Source organism: Aulonocara stuartgranti, assembly GCF_965226115.1.
Source record: "Aulonocara stuartgranti genome assembly, chromosome: 15".
NCBI lineage: Eukaryota > Metazoa > Chordata > Actinopteri > Cichliformes > Cichlidae > Aulonocara > Aulonocara stuartgranti.
The window spans coordinates 41544734-41563939 of NC_138951.1; the positions used below are offsets into that span (position 1 = coordinate 41544734).

At 37.6% G+C, this 19206-nt stretch overlaps 1 protein-coding gene across 9 annotated transcripts in view; it reads right to left on the reverse strand.

The window, feature by feature from the left end:
* Positions 1-19206, reverse strand: part of ptprfa (protein tyrosine phosphatase receptor type Fa) — a 397951-nt gene that overhangs the window by 202147 nt on the left and 176598 nt on the right. For all 9 annotated transcript variants that reach the window (XM_082506013.1, XM_082506017.1, XM_082506019.1 and 6 more), the window contains one exon: positions 604-745. In XM_082506013.1, the coding sequence (XP_082362139.1) occupies positions 604-745 (142 nt within the window). The remainder of the gene's footprint in view (positions 1-603; positions 746-19206) is intronic.

A 19206-nucleotide genomic window follows, 5' to 3' on the forward strand; every position in this document is an offset into this window, starting at 1 on the left:
GCGATAGTTCACGCTGATGGACGTAGGAAGTGTTATGAACAGCTGATCGGATCGGCAAAGCGTGTTTCTGGAATATTGTGTTTTTGTTGCTGCGAGTGCTTTTTATGCAGTTTTTGCAAAGCTGTATGTGGAAGGAAACTGTGACCGAGGACAAGCTGATGGCATAAGATGTAAGTACAACTCCTCCGGTTTCATATGCAAAAAAAATTATTAGCTTACGTGGTTGCAGTGATACTGGGATTTAAAAGTAGTTGCGCAAAACAGAGCGTGCCCGCTCCGACCGGCTTTAAAGGGTTAATGCTACCAAACCAGAACCTTACATCCCTAACATGCAACCGCTGCTGGACCAGCCACTGTTGCAGCGTACCAGCGTTCATTGTTACAGATGCCATTAACCTGCAGTCATTTACAGCTTTATTGTCTTTGCTGTAACACCGTTCAGCACTAAAGACCAACTACATGGTTAAAACTGAACACAGAGGAAGTGAAGCGGAGAGATCGCCGTGTTGACTGTATGCACAAAGACAAGCTGTGATGTCAGAGCCACACAGGGTCACGGCTGTCAGAGTGGTAGTGCGATGTGGACAGACAGTCAGGTCTTACCTTCTAAGACAGTGAGCTTGGCGCTGGTGTTGATCTCTCCCATGCTGTTGGTGGCGGTGCATTCATAGATGGCCTCATCGCGGTGGGTCCTCAGCGGCTGGATACGCAGCACTGAGCCTGAGCCGTCGTCAAACTCAATCACCTGAATCGGACAAAGAGCGGGTGTGACACAACGCCTGTTAACTTAAAGCTTTTAGGAATGCAAGACAGCTTTGGAAGTATCCTAGTATCGCTAGTCTGAAATAACTGTTCAATCCTTACATATGCAGAGAATTATGAGTTTGGTGCACTACAATCAACAGTCTTTATCAGAAATAACTTAAACTGACAAAACAGTTTAAGCTATCCAGATGATTCGTTACATTATCAGTCTGTCAGGATGCTTTTAAGACGTGTGCAACATATGTAAGAGTGCTAGTTGATTATAAGGAGAAGTTTCTCCTTTTTAAAATGCCAAACATTTACACAACTGCAGGAACCACTTCTGCAAAAGCCGTCATTTTAACTCACAACACTAACACCACTGTGCTCGGAGGAAGGTGGGCTGCATTCATGTCTATGACCTTTGGAGGAACAAAAACACCTCTGCACCACTCCATCCATTACAATGCTGGTATATAATAATCAACCTCCAAATACTGCATGTGACATTCAAACGGGTCACATCCCATTGTGTGATTATTACTACTCAGTTTGTTCAGCGTTTCAAGCTGAATTTTCCTTTTTCATCATTTATAATGTTTCCATACTTTGAAACATTCCCCCTGTTTTGTCCAAACAGGTTTCTGTTGTTGTTTTCCTGCAGAAGACAACTTTATTTAAAAAAACAAAACAAAACGACGAACCGACTTAAATGGCAGCTTTGGAAAATACATATTCAAACAGATTTTATTTTTATCATTTTCTTTTTTTAATAGAAGAAAAAGAAAAACATCACATCTTCATGTAAACACTTTTGAATAGTCATCATGTTTAGGCTCATTCACGCCAAAATTATTTAGGCTAAATCTTTAAAACAGTGCCATTGCACACACTTTTCAATCACACAGATGCAGGATTCATTATTTGCAGTATCTTATCTGATTTATTATGAGAATGTCATGCATCAAAAATGAGGGCAAAAGGGAGGAGATGGCGTTTAATCGATTATAACACGAGGTCAGAAATATAAGTGCTGACATGAGTAGTGTCCACAGAAACCTCTGAATCTCAGCTAAAAGCTCATGTAAACCATGTCTACAAACACCAAAGCAAAGACACCAAACAGCTAAAAGAGCAGTTACGTCACCATGAATCTGTGGACAGGTAATATCCATATTTTGATTTATGATTTTCTGGAGTTAAAGGGGAACCAAAGCATATTTTCAAAGGTGTTATATGCTATAAAATACTTTTAAAAATTAGGTGAGGGAAATAAAAAATAAATGTTTCTATGTTTGAGTCACAGTAACTTTGACACAGTAACATGTGCAGTAATATTTACAGCTCTGATGACATCTCACCAGTGTTAGCTTTATTTTGACACCAAGACTGTTTACACAGAGTTTGTAATTGTAGAGAAATACATTTATTTTGCTCATTTCATTTTGGAGCAGGAAGCTCACCCTTCTTGTTATACCCTTTAGATGAATACAGAGTTTTTTAATTAAATACATATTCTTTAAATAATGTTCCCTTTTAGAAAAAGTAGGATCATTAAAAACCACTAAACATTTATTACAGCTCTGTCACGCAGAAAAAAACGGTCTTTTTTCTGTGGTCTGTTATATAATATTAGGGGTGTTCGTGGCAATTAACTTTTTGATCGACTAAGCGGGTCAAGTAAGAAACACTTAAATATTAAGTTAAATTTGAAAACTGTTTAAAAAAAATTGATCCCCATTCCAGATTCCAAAATGTCATGTGACAATCTGATCTTTGATCCTTTGAAGCTTTTCCTTAAGTAAGGGTGAGAAACAGCAATTTTTAGTTCGTTTCCTCGCAGCCTTCAAACGTTCACTACAGAAACATTCGGAAACCTCTCAGAGTCATCGGATACAAACGCCAACAAAACGATTACGCCGCCTCTCCTTCCTTGCGTGGCCGGCCAATTTCTCCAAATGGCCTCTTATCCATCCAAAGGGCATTACAGGAGAGTAGGAATGAAAACAAGCATCTCCAGAACAAAATTCAACAAATTGAAAAAGAAAAAGTTCACCTGGAGAAGAAGTGCTTACAAATGGAAGCACAAAACAAACACCTGGAAGAAACACTACAGCGCCAGCCCGACATCAACATTATTAATGAGGGCTGGGGGATCAAGTTTGCTCAAGCCAGAGAGCAGATTGTATTCCTCATCAAAGAAAACAAGAAAAAGAGCGCTGAAGTTAAAGAAATGTCCGAGCAGCTTCAAGGCAGGAAAGCCACGATTGATAAGATAGAGTGGGATCTCCAATACATGGACCAACAGAATCAGCTGCTCCAAAGAAAGCTTGATGAAGCTGAAGACAAAAATAAAGAAGTCCTCCAACAGAAGGAAGAACAGGACACAAAGCAAAACGACCTGCAGCGCAAACTCCAAGGCATGCAGGAAAAGTACAGAATGGTGAAGGGAAGGTTGGACCAAACACTGCGCCAAAATAAAGACCTCCTTCAAGAGAAAGAGCAACAGCAAGAAAGAAGAAACCATCGATGAGTTGAGAAGCCTCATCCTGGACAAAAAGGCGCTCGTGGAAAAGTCCATGAAAAAGAAGAAAAGATTCTTCTGCTTGTTCCGGAAGAGGGACAATACCGCTTCTTCAACTGATGTAGCCTCGTCTTGCTCCACCTCTGTTCACCCCCCAACCAGTCCCGGCAGTTGACTGCCCCCTCCTGAGCCTGGTTCTGCCGGAGGCTTCTGCCCGTTTAAAGGCAGTTTTTCCTCCCCACTGTCGCCTAGTGCTTGCTCAGAGGGGATTGTTGGGGTTTTCTCTGCTCTACCTTCTTTCTTTACTTACTTGTTAACTTTTTGTTCTTACCTCATTTAACCTACTTTCTTTATTTACTTGCTTGTTTAACTCTTTTTTCAACTTATCTAACAAAATAAAACAGTTGAATTTATCCTTTGAGTATTGTTCCTCTAATCTTTACAGAGTTTTTCCAAAACACTTTCAAACATTCAGATCTGTCTTTCATTTTCTTCTTGAAACTTCATGAACGGTGAACTATAAACTCTGGAACATGGTTTGAAACACTGAAATTGTTTCAGCTGAAACTGGCAAAGTCATACGTGTGTGTGTGTCACAGGTGATATGGTGTCACTGGATGGGGACGTTCCCTCTGCGTCCCATTAGCATCGGCCAAACCGAGGTTTCAGTGTCACTACAGTCGATGGAGCGCGTCTAATTTTAGGGAAGATTTGGATGAACTGAAGTGGCAGCTGCCAGATTTCATTCTGATTGCTTTGTTTGCAAGCGGAGCACCAGATCAGCACTTTGCCCCAAAGCTCCTGATGGAAGCAGCACAAGAGTGAGAAATGAGGGAAATCATTTAGACAATAAGGTGGAAATAAAAAAAAAATGAAGAGTGCAGCAGCTCAAAGAGCAAAAGAAAGAATGCTTGGAATGAGCTGAAGGACAAATGTGCTAACAGACTTGACTGGATATCAGGTATGTAAGGGCTTTAGAAATGTTCGAGGGGCTGTGGTTAAGAGTCAGGGTCACGGCACTTCCTCCCCTCTGAAACGCGTGCGACCCAAGCAGTGGACTGGCAGAAATCAAATTCCTGCCCCAATGAAGGAAGTGTGGAGCTGCACTTTCTTCCTGCCTCAGTAGGAGGTCGATCCAGCGAGCACACAGGGAAGCCATCAGTTTAACTCTTAGCCCAAAGGAGAATCATTCCCATTGCTCCGCGTGGTACGAGCCAGTTATATATCCATTGTACAGACGTAGAATTATTTCAAACGAATAAGATCAGAGCTCCTGCGTACAGAAAGTGGGGTTTGACACACATGGAGGCTGCAGGAAAGATAACCTTAGAACAAGGAGCCGAGCAACGTCAAGCAGCAGCAGAGAAACAAACAAACAAACAAAACACGGTCCACTGTTGAGGCTCTTCTAAAACAGTGTTGGTTTGTCTGTTCTTGTTCCAAAAGGAGAGTTAGGTTATAAACTCACCCATCACTCAGTGAACCTTTCTGTCTATCACAGGAATACTGACGGATTTACTCACCTAACCTGAAAACCAGATTAGACGCTCTGTTCTCAGCTGTTACTGTTTTCATCACACTGCCATTTCTCTGTTAGCCATTCATATCTGACGCTGCACACTTACACGCTCTCATGTAAACGCTTTTGTTAGCTGAAACAAACTCAGATACTCTACAAACCTCGAAGGACATTTTCTGCATGTTGAAACCAAAACCGAGCCCTGGTTGAAATGTCAACGCCTGCATTCATGTACTGTTTACTTCAAGCTGCCTACAAACACTCGAAGATGTCCAGGAATCATTGTTTATCTTTAATAACTCATCAGTGTGGACACTGGGCTTAAGGACATGCTATGCCTCGCTGCTGCTATCACTGAACTAGATCTTTAACCTTTGTATGTGCTGCTGTTGCCTTTTTCAAGAGAATCATCGTCTGGTTGTGGAAATATAAGTGCTGTGACGTGTTCTGTAGTACAATAGCCGATAGCTCAGGACTCTCCCACCGTGCACATATTTTGTGTCTTCCAAAGAGAGAACTTTACAGCTAACATATCCAGATACTAGGCTACTATAATTTTGAAGTGAAAGACACTCACCGGTCTGCATGCTCAATTTCTAAAACTATAATGAATACAATACAATTCAGGTAAGTTGTAAAATATAGATATATAACGTATCATGAATATATGTGCTGTGACTATGTGAAGAGCAAAGTCTGAACAAATCTGGAGCATCTAATGAAAAACAAAACATTAAACAGGTAGGTGAGCAAATATGACCCCTGTGTGAAAGGATATTTTCATGAGGATTAAAATAGTTGGGCTGTGGCTATTTATAGACCAAGATTAAAGCTTTTTAACTGCAGAAATCAAATAAAACAGAATAACAGACAACGTAAGTGAAAGTACCGAGGGAGTACTGGACTGTCTGTACTGGGAGGTGGTGCATCCACACCACACACAGGGTCGCCATCAGTTTAAATAATGCTGAGCAGACAGGTGGAAGATAATTCCTATTACTCACAACGACAGGAACCAAGTGTCTCCGTCTACGCAGGACTCATGTTGAGTCACTTCAGCTGAAGTCATTTGGGTTGGCTGGCAGCTAATGAGCCTTCCTGCTGCTGCAGAGTCCTGCAGGCAGGCTTGTACAGTCCTATTTATTAAGCTTTTGCTGTGTGTGTTAATGCAGCTGCATGAATAAAAGGTCGACTTTCTGCTCAGTGCTTCTGTTCGTTGTATAGAAGCCATTTTGCAGTAGATGAAAAAATATCCTTCAAAGTTCACTTCATTTAATTTTGTCACAAAGCACATCAATCACAAACGTACAAATCTGTGAATAAATAGAAAAACATAGCATTACATCGTATGCAGCAGTCCTGTTTGACTGGCTTGACTTATAGGTTTGATCACACAAATAATCGGTCATATTATTAGTTCAGTGCTATAAGTCAATCTCGGTCATTAGCTACGCAAATCCTTCCAGTGCCGTAACTCAGCTCGCTTGTTAAATGAAGACACAACATTCCTCTCTCCCCACCAACCATCGACTCTATCGGATGAAGCTCGTGGTGTTTTTTTAATAGACATGAAAAACTATTCAGGTGTCATTCTGGGCCTCTACAACATTTTATTAGCGCTGTTTATGTGCAGCACATATTCAAGCTTGAAGGTACCAGATCAATTCATGTAAACTAGGCCAGCTTCACTCCAACTGTTGCTGGTAGTTCGTTTCCATCTTCATTCAAGTCAGGTCAAATGTTCAAAAGATCAAGGTTATAGCAGGGCTAGTGCTAATTCACCTCTGAGGACAGAAGGATACACTTTGCTTATTATTTGATGACAGTTTTCTTTCTTCACTTATGTTGTGAAAGAATCAGTCCCTGTTTTGCAGCAGGCTGTAAACATACTTTAACAAGGGAGTCGGTGCAGATTGATGCGCTTTTGAAGCCAGCCTCAAGTGGCAATTTAGAAGAATTGTGGTTTTTGTTGCTACCACACAGCACACACTTTTCAGCTGCACGGGTTGGCTGCGTTGTCCTGCCATTGATGTAAATGTTGCTTTAACTGCACAACTAATTACTGCTGCAGACAGAGCACAGACAGCCCATAGGCAAAGGCCTTCCAGACCCCGTCTATCCTCAAACACACTGCAAAAAATGTTAAGGAATTTAAGCTCAACTCCACCCATTAAACCTAAAGGTCCTATCCTGACACTGAGCCTTTACTGGAAATGACTTGTAATCATGTACTTTAAAAAAAAGTGCATGATTACAAAACGTATTTAAAGGTCACACAGCCTAAAGTTACATTAAAAAAACTACAGAGAGACGTTTTAACTCTGCATATTTTATCTTCTGCCAGCGTTTTGTAGCTTGCACATGTATCTAAATTACGCTGATTCAAAATGTCACCATGCATGTATTTTTTAATTATTGTTTTTAGTACTAATGCTGATAGACGAGATAATCAGGGTTCTGTTCACTGAATTTTTCAGAATTATGCAAATAAAGAAAAGACATTTAATATCTAATCAAAAGGTATTTCAACTTGTCATTAAAATGTCGTGTTTGTTCACAGAGAGGTGAAAATACACTTTTTTGCCTTTTACGAATAAAAGAAACACAAATGATCCAGTTGAGATCAGCAGATATGAACTTTGTTGGTACGTCAGTGTTTTTTCTGGGCTCCTATGAGTCAGAGGTCGTCTCAAGGGCAAGAGAGCGCATTCAGAAAGTCTAAAAATGTGCAGAACTCATTCAGTAATAACTGTAATAAAAAGGAAGTGTATTGCCGTCCACAGGGACATTTATTTCCTGCATTTGACCCGGCCTAACGCCTGGCTTCCAAGTGTAATGCAGATATAAACAGTGCCCTGTTTCAGTCGGCTGGAGACGTTGGCGTAAACACGTAACCTCGACACATAAAAGCCATGCTTGAGCCATAGACTGTATATTAAAGATGGACACTGCCACTATAACGTCCACGTTTCACATACAGTCTGTGGTTTAAACTCGGGACCCTCTCACTAAGAAGCCACGATGCTTATTACTGAGCCCATGTGCGGTCTTCATTTGGCTTTAGATATCTCTAAGCTTTGAATAAAAACAGGCCCTCTGAATGTGACGGACATTTTCCCTCTTTTTTCAGATGTTTTAATGAGAAGATCTCCAGTCAAAAATGTAAAAAAGAAATCATTGGTTCCACAGTTTTTCTGTCTGGTTTCAGATCAGTTTCCAGCACACACAGCCTTCACAAAGTCTACAACCTCTTTCCTGCATTTCAAAGTGAGAAATAAAACTTTGGTATTTGAGCTTTAATTAGTGTGAATGCTTGAAAAGCATTCACAGTATTGTTATTCTAATCTTTATTATTATTATTAGTGTGAATGCTTGAAAAGCATTCACAGTATTGTTATTCTAATCTTTATTATTAGTGTGAATGCTTGAAAAGCATTCACAGTATTGTTCTTCTAATCTTTATTCTATTTTATTCTGTATTCCGTACGTTTTTTGTACTCCTACTCCTTCAAAACCGTTCAACTTAGAAAAACCATTCAAACACCATTAGATTCCTCTTCTTTTGGACATGACTGCTTCTATTTTTCTCATTTTTAACATTTATATTTTTAATTTTATTCAACTTTATTCAACAAAAATTTCCCAAAATTTCCCATGTATTTCAATGGGGAGACCCTTCAAATCCTCATTCAACTTACTCATTTTTAAACTCTTACTACTTCCACATACATTGACATAGAGCCACCATTCAAACTTTAAAACGAAGACAAGACATTCAACTATTCAACTTGTATTTATCTTTTCAATATCTATTATACTTTTTCTTCAGTTCCAGTTTAAGTTTCATGATGTTTTTTCACCCGTTTCAGAGTTTATAATGGGTGTGTATGGGACGGAATGTTGGGGCTAGAGTGAGACAGCTCAACTGCTAGAGTGAGAGGAGCAAAAAAATTAATCTTAAAATCTTTTTTAAAACTGCTGCTGTGTCCACAGCGTTTGCTCTACAGGTATGATTTTACCCTCAAAACGTAGCCATGGCTGTCCTCTTTCATCCAATGTGTTTACTATTGTACTAGGTGTTATGGTTCTTTCATAAATGCCACCAATGCACAGCCTCCTCCCTCCAACTCTTCCATAGACTCTAATGTTAAAATGGCTCAGAAGGTTCGTTTGAAAATCAGAAGAGCATGGTGTCTTTCCACTGTCACCACGTCCATATAATAAGCTCCACAGACATGAAAACTGAGAATTAGGTAGACTAGACATTGCTGTCGCTCACGGTGAAAGAATTTTGTCAATACGACTTTTACTTTTCATTTGGGAGCGATTTGTTTCGGCCTGACTTTTCTGTTCATTTTAAGCAGCAAAAGTGAGGTGCATGTCTGTGTGCGTGTGTATGGAGCCCTTGGGTGCGGTCACTATAGCAACCAGGCTCACACCTGCCTGCTTAACGAGCTCTCTCTCTCACTCTGCCAAGATTCATCTTAAACACTTCTCTTTCAACTGCTGCTGTGTCCACAGTGTTAAAGCCATCATTTTACCCTCAAAACGTCGCCATCGTTGTTCTTTTTCCAACATCTTGTCTTTCAAAGCTCAGAGATGTCAACTTTTTAAACTGTGTGGGTCCAAGTGGAGGGATCACATTTTAGTCATTCAGTGATTCAAAGAATATGACCTTTTAATATTCTTTCAGATGTTTTCTGACTCTAAATGTTCTTTTCTCATTTCTTAGGGTTTTCTAATTTACATTTAAAACATTTTCAGTTTTTTTCCAACTCCTTCTTCTGTGTAACCTTCAGCTTTTAGCAGTTCAGCACCTTTGTTTTCAGGTTAAATTCGTTTTTTTTTTGTTTTTTTTTAATCTCATTCAATATTTTTAACTCAAAATTCAGCAATTAATTCATTTCAGTGCATACATTCAGATTCAAGCATTCACACTGCAGTTTCTTCAGAAAATGCACTTTCTAGTTATTATTAGTGTGAATGCTTGAAAAGCATTCACAGTATTGTTCTTCTAATCTTTATTATTATTAGTGTGAATGCTTGAAAAGCATTCACAGTATTGTTGTTGTAATCTTTATTATTAGTGTGAATGCTTGAAAAGCATTCACAGTATTGTTATTCTAATCTTTATTATTATTATATTTTATTTTTCCGTACGTTTTTTGAAAGCCTACTCCTTCAAAACCGTTCAACTTAGAAAAACCATTCAAACACCGTTAGATTCCTATTCTTTTGGACAACATTGCTTCTATTTTTCTCATTTTTAACATTTATATTTTTAATTTTATTCAACTTTTTTCAACAAAAATTTATAATGTATTTCAATGGGGAGACCCTTCAAATTCTCATTCAACTTACTCATTTTTAAACTCTTACTACTTCAACATACGTTGACATAGAGCCACCATTCAAACTTTAAAACGAAGACAAGACATTCAACTATTCAACTTGTATTTATCTTTTCAATATCTATTATACTTTTTCTTCAGTTCCAGTTTAAGTTTCATGATGTTTTTTCACCCGTTTCAGAGTTTATAATGGGTGTGTATGGGACGGAATGTTGGGGCTAGAGTGAGGCAGCTCAACTGCTAGAGTGAGAGGAGCAAAAAAATTAATCTTAAAATCTTTTTTAAAACTGCTGCTGTGTCCGCAGCGTTTGCTCTACAGGTATGATTTTACCCTCAAAACGTAGCCATCGCTGTCCTCTTTCATCCAATGTGTTTACTATTGTCCTAGGTGTTATGGTTCTTTCATAAATGTCACCAATGCACAGCCTCCTCCCTCCAACTCTTCCATAGACTCCAATGTTAAAATGTCTCAGAAGGTTGGTTTGAAAATCAGAAGAGCATGGTGTTTTTACACTGTCACCACGTCCATATAATAAACTCCACAGGCATGAAAACTGAGAATTCAGTAGACTAGACATTGCTGTCGCTCACGGTGAAAGAATTTCGTCAATACGACCTATACTTTTCATTTGGGAACGATTTGTTTCGGCCTGACGTTTCTGTTCATTTTAAGCAGCAAAAGTGAGGTGCATGTCTGTGTACGTGTGTATGGAGCCATTGGGTGCAGTCACTATAGCAACCAGGCTCACACCTGCCTGCTTAACGAGCTCTGCCTGCCACTGGGCCAAGATTCATATTAAACACTTCTCTTTCAACTGCTGCTGTGTCCACAGTGTTACAGCCATCATTTTACCCTCAAAACGTCGCCATCGTTGTTCTCTTTCCAACACCGTGTCTTTCAAAGCTCAGACTTTTAAATTTTTTAAACTGTGTGGATCCAAGTGGAGGGATCACATTTGAGTCATTCAGTGATTCAAAGAATATGAACTTTTAATATTCATTCAGATGTTTTCTGACTCTAAATTTTCTTTTCTCATTACTTAGGTTTTTCTAATTTACATTTAAAACATTTTCAGCTATTTTCCAACTTCTTCTGTGTGGATATCAGCTTTTAGCAGTTCAGCACTTTTGTTTTCAGGTGAAAATTTCTGTATTTTTCATCTCATTCAAAATTTATAACTTAAATTCAGCAATTAATTCATTTCAGTGCATACATTCAGATTCAAGCATTCACACTGCAGTTTCTTCAGAAAATGCACTTTCTAGTTATATTTTATTATTATTATTATCTATTCCGTACGTTTTTTGAAAGCCTACTCCTTCAAAACCGTTCAACTTAGAAAAACCATTCAAACACCATTAGATTCCTATTCTTTTGGACAACATTGCTTCTATTTTTTCTCATTTTTAACATTTATATTTTTAATTTTATTCAACTTTTTTCAACAAAATTTTATAATGTATTTCAATGGGGAGACCCTTCAAATTCTCATTCAACTTCCTCCTCTTTAAACTGTATCTACTTCCACATACATTGACATAGAGCCACCATTCAAACTTTAAAACGAAGACAAGACATTCAACTATTCAACTTGTATTTATCTTTTCAATATCTATTATACTTTTTCTTCAGTTCCAGTTTAAGTTTCATGATGTTTTTTCACCCGTTTCAGAGTTTATAATGGGTGTGTATGGGACGGAATGTTGGGGCTAGAGTGAGGCAGCTCAACTGCTAGAGTGAGAGGAGCAAAAAAATTAATCTTAAAATCTTTTTTAAAACTGCTGCTGTGTCCACAGCGTTTGCTCTACAGGTATGATTTTACCCTCAAAACGTAGCCATGGCTGTCCTCTTTCATCCAATGTGTTTACTATTGTCCTAGGTGTTACGGTTCTTTCATAAATGTCACCAATGCACAGCCTCCTCCCTCCAACTCTTCCATAGACTCTAATGTTAAAACGGCTCAGAAGGTTGGTTTGAAAATCAGAAGAGCATGGTGTTTTTACACTGTCACCACGTCCATATAATAAACTCCACAGGCATGAAAATTGAGAATTAGGTAGAGTGGACATTGCTGCCGCTCACGGTGAAAGAATTTCGTCAATACGACCTATACTTTTCATTTGGGAGCGATTTGTTTCGGCCTGACTTTTCTGTTCATTTTAAGCAGCAAAAGTGAGGCGCATGTCTCTGTACGTGTGTATGGAGCCATTGGGTGCAGTCACTATAGCAACCAGGCTCACACCTGCCTGCTTAACGAGCTCTGCCTGCCACTGTCCCAAGATTCATCTTAAGCACTTCTCTTTCAACTGCTGCTGTGTCCACAGTGTTACAGCCATCATTTTACCCTCAAATTGTCGCCATTATTGTTCTCTTTCCAACATCTTGTCTTTCAAAGCTCAGGCATTTAAACTTTTTAAACTGTGTGGATCAAAGTGGAGGGATCACATTTGAGTCATTCAGTGATTCAAAGAATATGACCTTTTAATATTCTTTCAGATGTTTTCTGACTCTAAATGTTCTTTTCTCATTTCTTAGGTTTTTCTAATTTACAATTAAAACATTTTCAGCTTTTTTCCAACTTCTTCTTCTGTGTAACCTTCAGCTTTTAGCAGTTCAGCACTTTTGTTTTCAGGTTAAATTCGGGTTTTTTTTTTTATCTCATTCAATATTTTTAACTTAAATTCAGTAATTATTTCATTTCAATGCATACATTCAGATTCAAGCATTCACACTGCAGTTTCTTCAGAAAATGCACTTTCTAGTTAGTGTGAATGCTTGAAAAGCATTCACAGTATTGTTCTTCTAATCTTTATTATTATTATATTTTATTATTTTTCCGTACGTTTTTTGAAAGCCTACTCCTTCAAAACCGTTCAACTTAGAAAAACCATTCAAACATCGTTAGATTCCTATTCTTTTGGACAACATTGCTTCTATTTTTCTCATTTTTAACATTTATATTTTTAATTTTATTCAACTTTATTCAACAAAAATTTATAATGTATTTCAATGGGGAGACCCTTCAAATTCTCATTCAACTTACTCATTTTTAAACTCTTACTACTTCCACATACATTGACATAGAGCCACCATTCAAACTTTAAAACGAAGACAAGACATTCAACTATTCAACTTGTATTTATCTTTTCAATATCTATTATACTTTTTCTTCAGTTCCAGTTTAAGTTTCATGATGTTTTTTCACCCGTTTCAGAGTTTATAATGGGTGTGTATGGGACGGAATGTTGGGGCTAGAGTGAGGCAGCTCAACTGCTAGAGTGAGAGGAGCAAAAAAAATAATCTTAAAATCTTTTTTTAAAACTGCTGCTGTGTCCGCAGCGTTTGCTCTACAGGTATGATTTTACCCTCAAAACGTAGCCATGGCTGTCCTCTTTCATCCAATGTGTTTACTATTGTCCTAGGTGTTATGGTTCTTTCATAAATGTCACCAATGCACAGCCTCCTCCCTCCAACTCTTCCATAGACTCTAATGTTAAAATGGCTCAGAAGGTTCGTTTGAAAATCAGAAGAGCATGATGTCTTTCCACTGTCACCACGTCCATATAATAAGCTCCACAGGCATGAAAACTGAGAATTAGGTAGACTAGACATTGCTGTCGCTCACGGTGAAAGAATTTTGTCAATACGACTTTTACTTTTCATTTGGGAGCGATTTGTTTCGGCCTGACTTTTCTGTTCATTTTAAGCAGCAAAAGTGAGGCGCATGTCTGTGTACGTGTGTATGGAGCCCTTGGGTGCAGTCACTATAGCAACCAGGCTCACACCTGCCTGCTTAACGAGCTCTCTCTCTCACTCTGCCAAGATTCATCTTAAACACTTCTCTTTCAACTGCTGCTGTGTCCACAGTGTTAAAGCCATCATTTTACCCTCAAAACGTCGCCATCGTTGTTCTTTTTCCAACATCTTGTCTTTCAAAGCTCAGAGATGTAAACTTTTTAAACTGTGTGGGTCCAAGTGGAGGGATCACATTTTAGTCATTCAGTGATTCAAAGAATATGACCTTTTAATATTCTTTCAGATGTTTTCTGACTCTAAATGTTCTTTTCTCATTTCTTAGGTTTTTCTAATTTACAATTAAAACATTTTCAGCTTTTTTCCAACTTCTTCTTCTGTGTAACCTTCAGCTTTTAGCAGTTCAGCACTTTTGTTTTCAGGTTAAATTCGGGGTTTTTTTTTTTATCTCATTCAAAATTTTTAACTTAAATTCAGTAATTATTTCATTTCAATGCATACATTCAGATTCAAGCATTCACACTGCAGTTTCTTCAGAAAATGCACTTTCTAGTTATATTTTATTATTTTTCCGTACGTTTTTTGAAAGCCTACTCCTTCAAAACCGTTCAACTTAGAAAAACCATTCAAACATCGTTAGATTCCTATTATTTTGGACAACATTGCTTCTATTTTTCTCATTTTTAACATTTATATTTTTAATTTTATTCAACTTTATTCAACAAAAATTTCCCATGTATTTCAATGGGGAGACCCTTCAAATTCTCATTCAACTTACTCATTTTTAAACTCTTACTACTTCCACATACATTGACATAGAGCCACCATTCAAACTTTAAAACGAAGACAAGACATTCAACTATTCAACTTGTATTTATCTTTTCAATATCTATTATACTTTTTCTTCAGTTCCAGTTTAAGTTTCATGATGTTTTTTCACGCGTTTCAGAGTTTATAATGGGTGTGTATGGGACGGAATGTTGGGGCTAGAGTGAGGCAGCTCAACTGCTAGAGTGAGAGGAGCAAAAAAATTAATCTTAAAATCTTTTTTAAAACTGCTGCTGTGTCCGCAGCGTTTGCTCTACAGGTATGATTTTACCCTCAAAACGTAGCCATCGCTGTCCTCTTTCATCCAATGTGTTTACTATTGTCCTAGGTGTTATGGTTCTTTCATAAATGTCACCAATGCACAGCCTCCTCCCTCCAACTCTTCCATAGACTCTAATGTTAAAATGGCTCAGAAGGTTCGTTTGAAAATCAGAAGAGCATGGTGTCTTTCCACTGTCACCACGTCCATATAATAAGCTCCACAGGCATGAAAACTGAGAATTTGGTAGACTAGACATTGCTGTCGCTCACGGTGAAAGAATTTTGTCAATACGACTTTTACTTTTCATTTGGGAACGATTTGTTTCGGCCTGACTTTTCTGTTCATTTTAAGCAGCAAAAGTGAGGTGCATGTCTGTGTGCGTGTGTATGGAGCCATTGGGTGCGGTCACTATAGCAACCAGGCTCACACCTGCCTGCTTAACGAGCTCTCTCTGCCACTCTGCCAAAATTCATCTTAAACACTTCTCTTTCAACTGCTGCTGTGTCCACAGTGTTACAGCCATCATTTTACCCTCAAATTGTCGCCATTATTGTTCTCTTTCCAACACCGTGTCTTTCAAAGCTCAGGCATTTAAACTTTTTAAACTGTGTGGATCAAAGTGGAGGGATCACATTTGAATCATTCAGTGATTCAAAGAATATGACCTTTTAATATTCATTCAGATGTTTTCTGACTCTAAATGTTCTTTTCTCATTTCTTAGGGTTTTCTAATTTACATTTAAAACATTTTCAGTTTTTTTCCAACTTCTTCTTCTGTGTAACCTTCAGCTTTTAGCAGTTCAGCACCTTTGTTTTCAAGTTAAATTCGTTTTTTTTTTGTTTTTTAATCTCATTCAATATTTTTAACTCAAAATTCAGCAATTAATTCATTTCAGTGCATACATTCAGATTCAAGCATTCACACTGCAGTTTCTTCAGAAAATGCACTTTCTAGTTATTATTATATTTTATTCTGTATTCCGTACGTTTTTTGTAATCCTATAACTTCAAAACCGTTCAACTTAGAAAAACCATTCAAACACCGTTAGATTCCTATTCTTTTGGACAACACTGCTTCTATTTTTCATATTTTTAACATTTATATTTTTAATTTTATTCAACTTTATTCAACAAAAATTTATAATGTATTTCAATGGGGAGACCCTTCAAATCCTCATTCAACTTACTCATTTTTAAACTCTTACTACTTCCACATACATTGACATAGAGCCACCATTCAAACTTTAAAACGAAGACAAGACATTCAACTATTCAACTTGTATTTATCTTTTCAATATCTATTATACTTTTTCTTCAGTTCCAGTTTAAGTTTCATGATGTTTTTTCACCCGTTTCAGAGTTTATAATGGGTGTGTATGGGACGGAATGTTGGGGCTAGAGTGAGACAGCTCAACTGCTAGAGTGAGAGGAGCAAAAAAATTAATCTTAAAATCTTTTTTAAAACTGCTGCTGTGTCCACAGCGTTTGCTCTACAGGTATGATTTTACCCTCAAAACGTAGCCATGGCTGTCCTCTTTCATCCAATGTGTTTACTATTGTACTAGGTGTTATGGTTCTTTCATAAATGTCACCAATGCACAGCCTCCTCCCTCCAACTCTTCCATAGACTCTAATGTTAAAATGGCTCAGAAGGTTCGTTTGAAAATCAGAAGAGCATGGTGTCTTTACACTGTCACCACGTCCATATAATAAGCTCCACAGGCATGAAAACTGAGAATTTGGTAGACTGGACATTGCTGCCGCTCACGGTGAAAGAATTTTGTCAATACGACCTGTACTTTTCATTTGGGAGCGATTTGTTTAGGGCTGACGTTTCTGTTCATTTTAAGCAGCAAAAGTGAGGCGCATGTCTGTGTACGTGTGTATGGAGCCATTGGGTGCGGTCACTATAGCAACCAGGCTCACACCTGCCTGCTTAACGAGCTCTGCCTGCCACTGTACCAAGATTCATCTTAAACACTTCTCTTTCAACTGCTGCTGTGTCCACAGTGTTACAGCCATCATTTTACCCTCAAAATGTCACCATCGTTGTTCTCTTTCCAACATTGTCTTTCAAAGCTCAGACTTTTACATTTTTTAAACTGTGTGGATCCAAGCGGAGGGATCACATTTGAGTCATTCAGTGATTCAAAGAATATGACCTTTTAATATTCTTTCAGATGTTTTCTGACTCTGAATTTTCTTTTTTCAGTTCTTAGGTTTTTCTAATTTACAATTAAAACATTTTCAGCTTTTTTCCAACTTCTTCTTCTGTGTAACCTTCAGCTTTTAGCAGTTCAGCACTTTTGTTTTCAGGTTAAATTCAGGTTTTTTTTTAATCTCATTAAAAATTTTTAACTTAAATTCAGTAATTATTTCATTTCAATGCATACATTCAGATTCAAGCATTCACACTGCAGTTTCTTCAGAAAATGCACTTTCTAGTTAGTGTGAATGCTTGAAAAGCATTCACAGTATTGTTATTCTAATCTTTATTATTATTATTATTATTAGTGTGAATGCTTGAAAAGCATTCACAGTATTGTTCTTCTAATCTTTATTATTATTATTATATTTTATTCTGTATTCCGTACGTTTTTTGTAATCCTACTCCTTCAAAACCGTTCAACTTAGAAAAACCATTCAAACACCGTTAGATTCCTATTCTTTTGGACAACACTGCTTCTATTTTTCATATTTTTAACATTTATATTTTTAATTTTATTCAACTTTATTCAACAAAAATTTATAATGTATTTCAATGGGGAGACCCTTCAAATCCTCATTCAACTTACTCATTTTTAAACTCTTACTACTTCCACATACATTGACATAGAGCCACCATTCAAACTTTAAAACGAAGACAAGACATTCAACTATTCAACTTGTATTTATCTTTTCAATATCTATTATACTTTTTCTTCAGTTCCAGTTTAAGTTTCATGATGTTTTTTCACCCGTTTCAGAGTTTATAATGGGTGTGTATGGGACGGAATGTTGGGGCTAGAGTGAGACAGCTCAACTGCTAGAGTGAGAGGAGCAAAAAAATTAATCTTAAAATCTTTTTTAAAACTGCTGCTGTGTCCGCAGCGTTTGCTCTACAGCCACCATTTTACCCTCAAAACGTAGCCATCGCTGTCCTCTTTCATCCAATGTGTTTACTATTGTCCTAGGTGTTATGGTTCTTTCATAAATGTCACCAATGCACAGCCTCCTCCCTCCAACTCTTCCATAGACTCTAATGTTAAAATGGCTCAGAAGGTTCGTTTGAAAATCAGAAGAGCATGGTGTCTTTCCACTGTCACCACGTCCATATAATAAACTCCACAGGCATGAAAACTGAGAATTCAGTAGACTAGACATTGCTGTCGCTCACGGTGAAAGAATTTCGTCAATACGACTTGTACTTTTCATATGGGAACGATTTGTTTCGGCCTGACTTTTCTGTTCATTTTAAGCAGCAAAAGTGAGGTGCATGTCTGTGTCCGTGTGTATGGAGCCATTGGGTGCGGTCACTATAGCAACCAGGCTCACACCTGCCTGCTTAACGAGCTCTCTCTCTCACTCTGCCAAGATTCATCTGAAACACTTCTCTTTCAACTGCTGCTGTCTCCACAGTGTTACAGCCATCATTTTACCCTCAAAACGTCACCATCGTTGTTCTCTTTCCAACATCTTGTCTTTCAAAGCTCAGAGATGTAAACTTTTTAAACTGTGTGGATCCAAGTGGAGGGATCACATTTTAGTCATTCAGTGATTCAAAGAATATGACCTTTTAATATTCTTTCAGATGTTTTCTGACTCTAAATGTTCTTTTCTCATTTCTTAGGTTTTTCTAATTTACAATTCAAACATTTTCAGCTTTTTTCCAACTTCTTCTTCTGTGTAACCTTCAGCTTTTAGCAGTTCAGCACTTTTGTTTTCAGGTTAAATTCGGGTTTTTTTTTTTTATCTCATTCAAAATTTTTAACTTAAATTCAGTAATTATTTCATTTCAATGCATACATTCAGATTCAAGCATTCACACTGCAGTTTCTTCAGAAAATGCACTTTCTAGTTATTAGTGTGAATGCTTGAAAAGCATTCACAGTATTGTTCTTCTAATCTTTATTATTATTATTCTATTTTATTATTAGTGTGAATGCTTGAAAAGCATTCACAGTATTGTTATTCTAATCTTTATTATTATTAGTGTGAATGCTTGAAAAGCATTCACAGTATTGT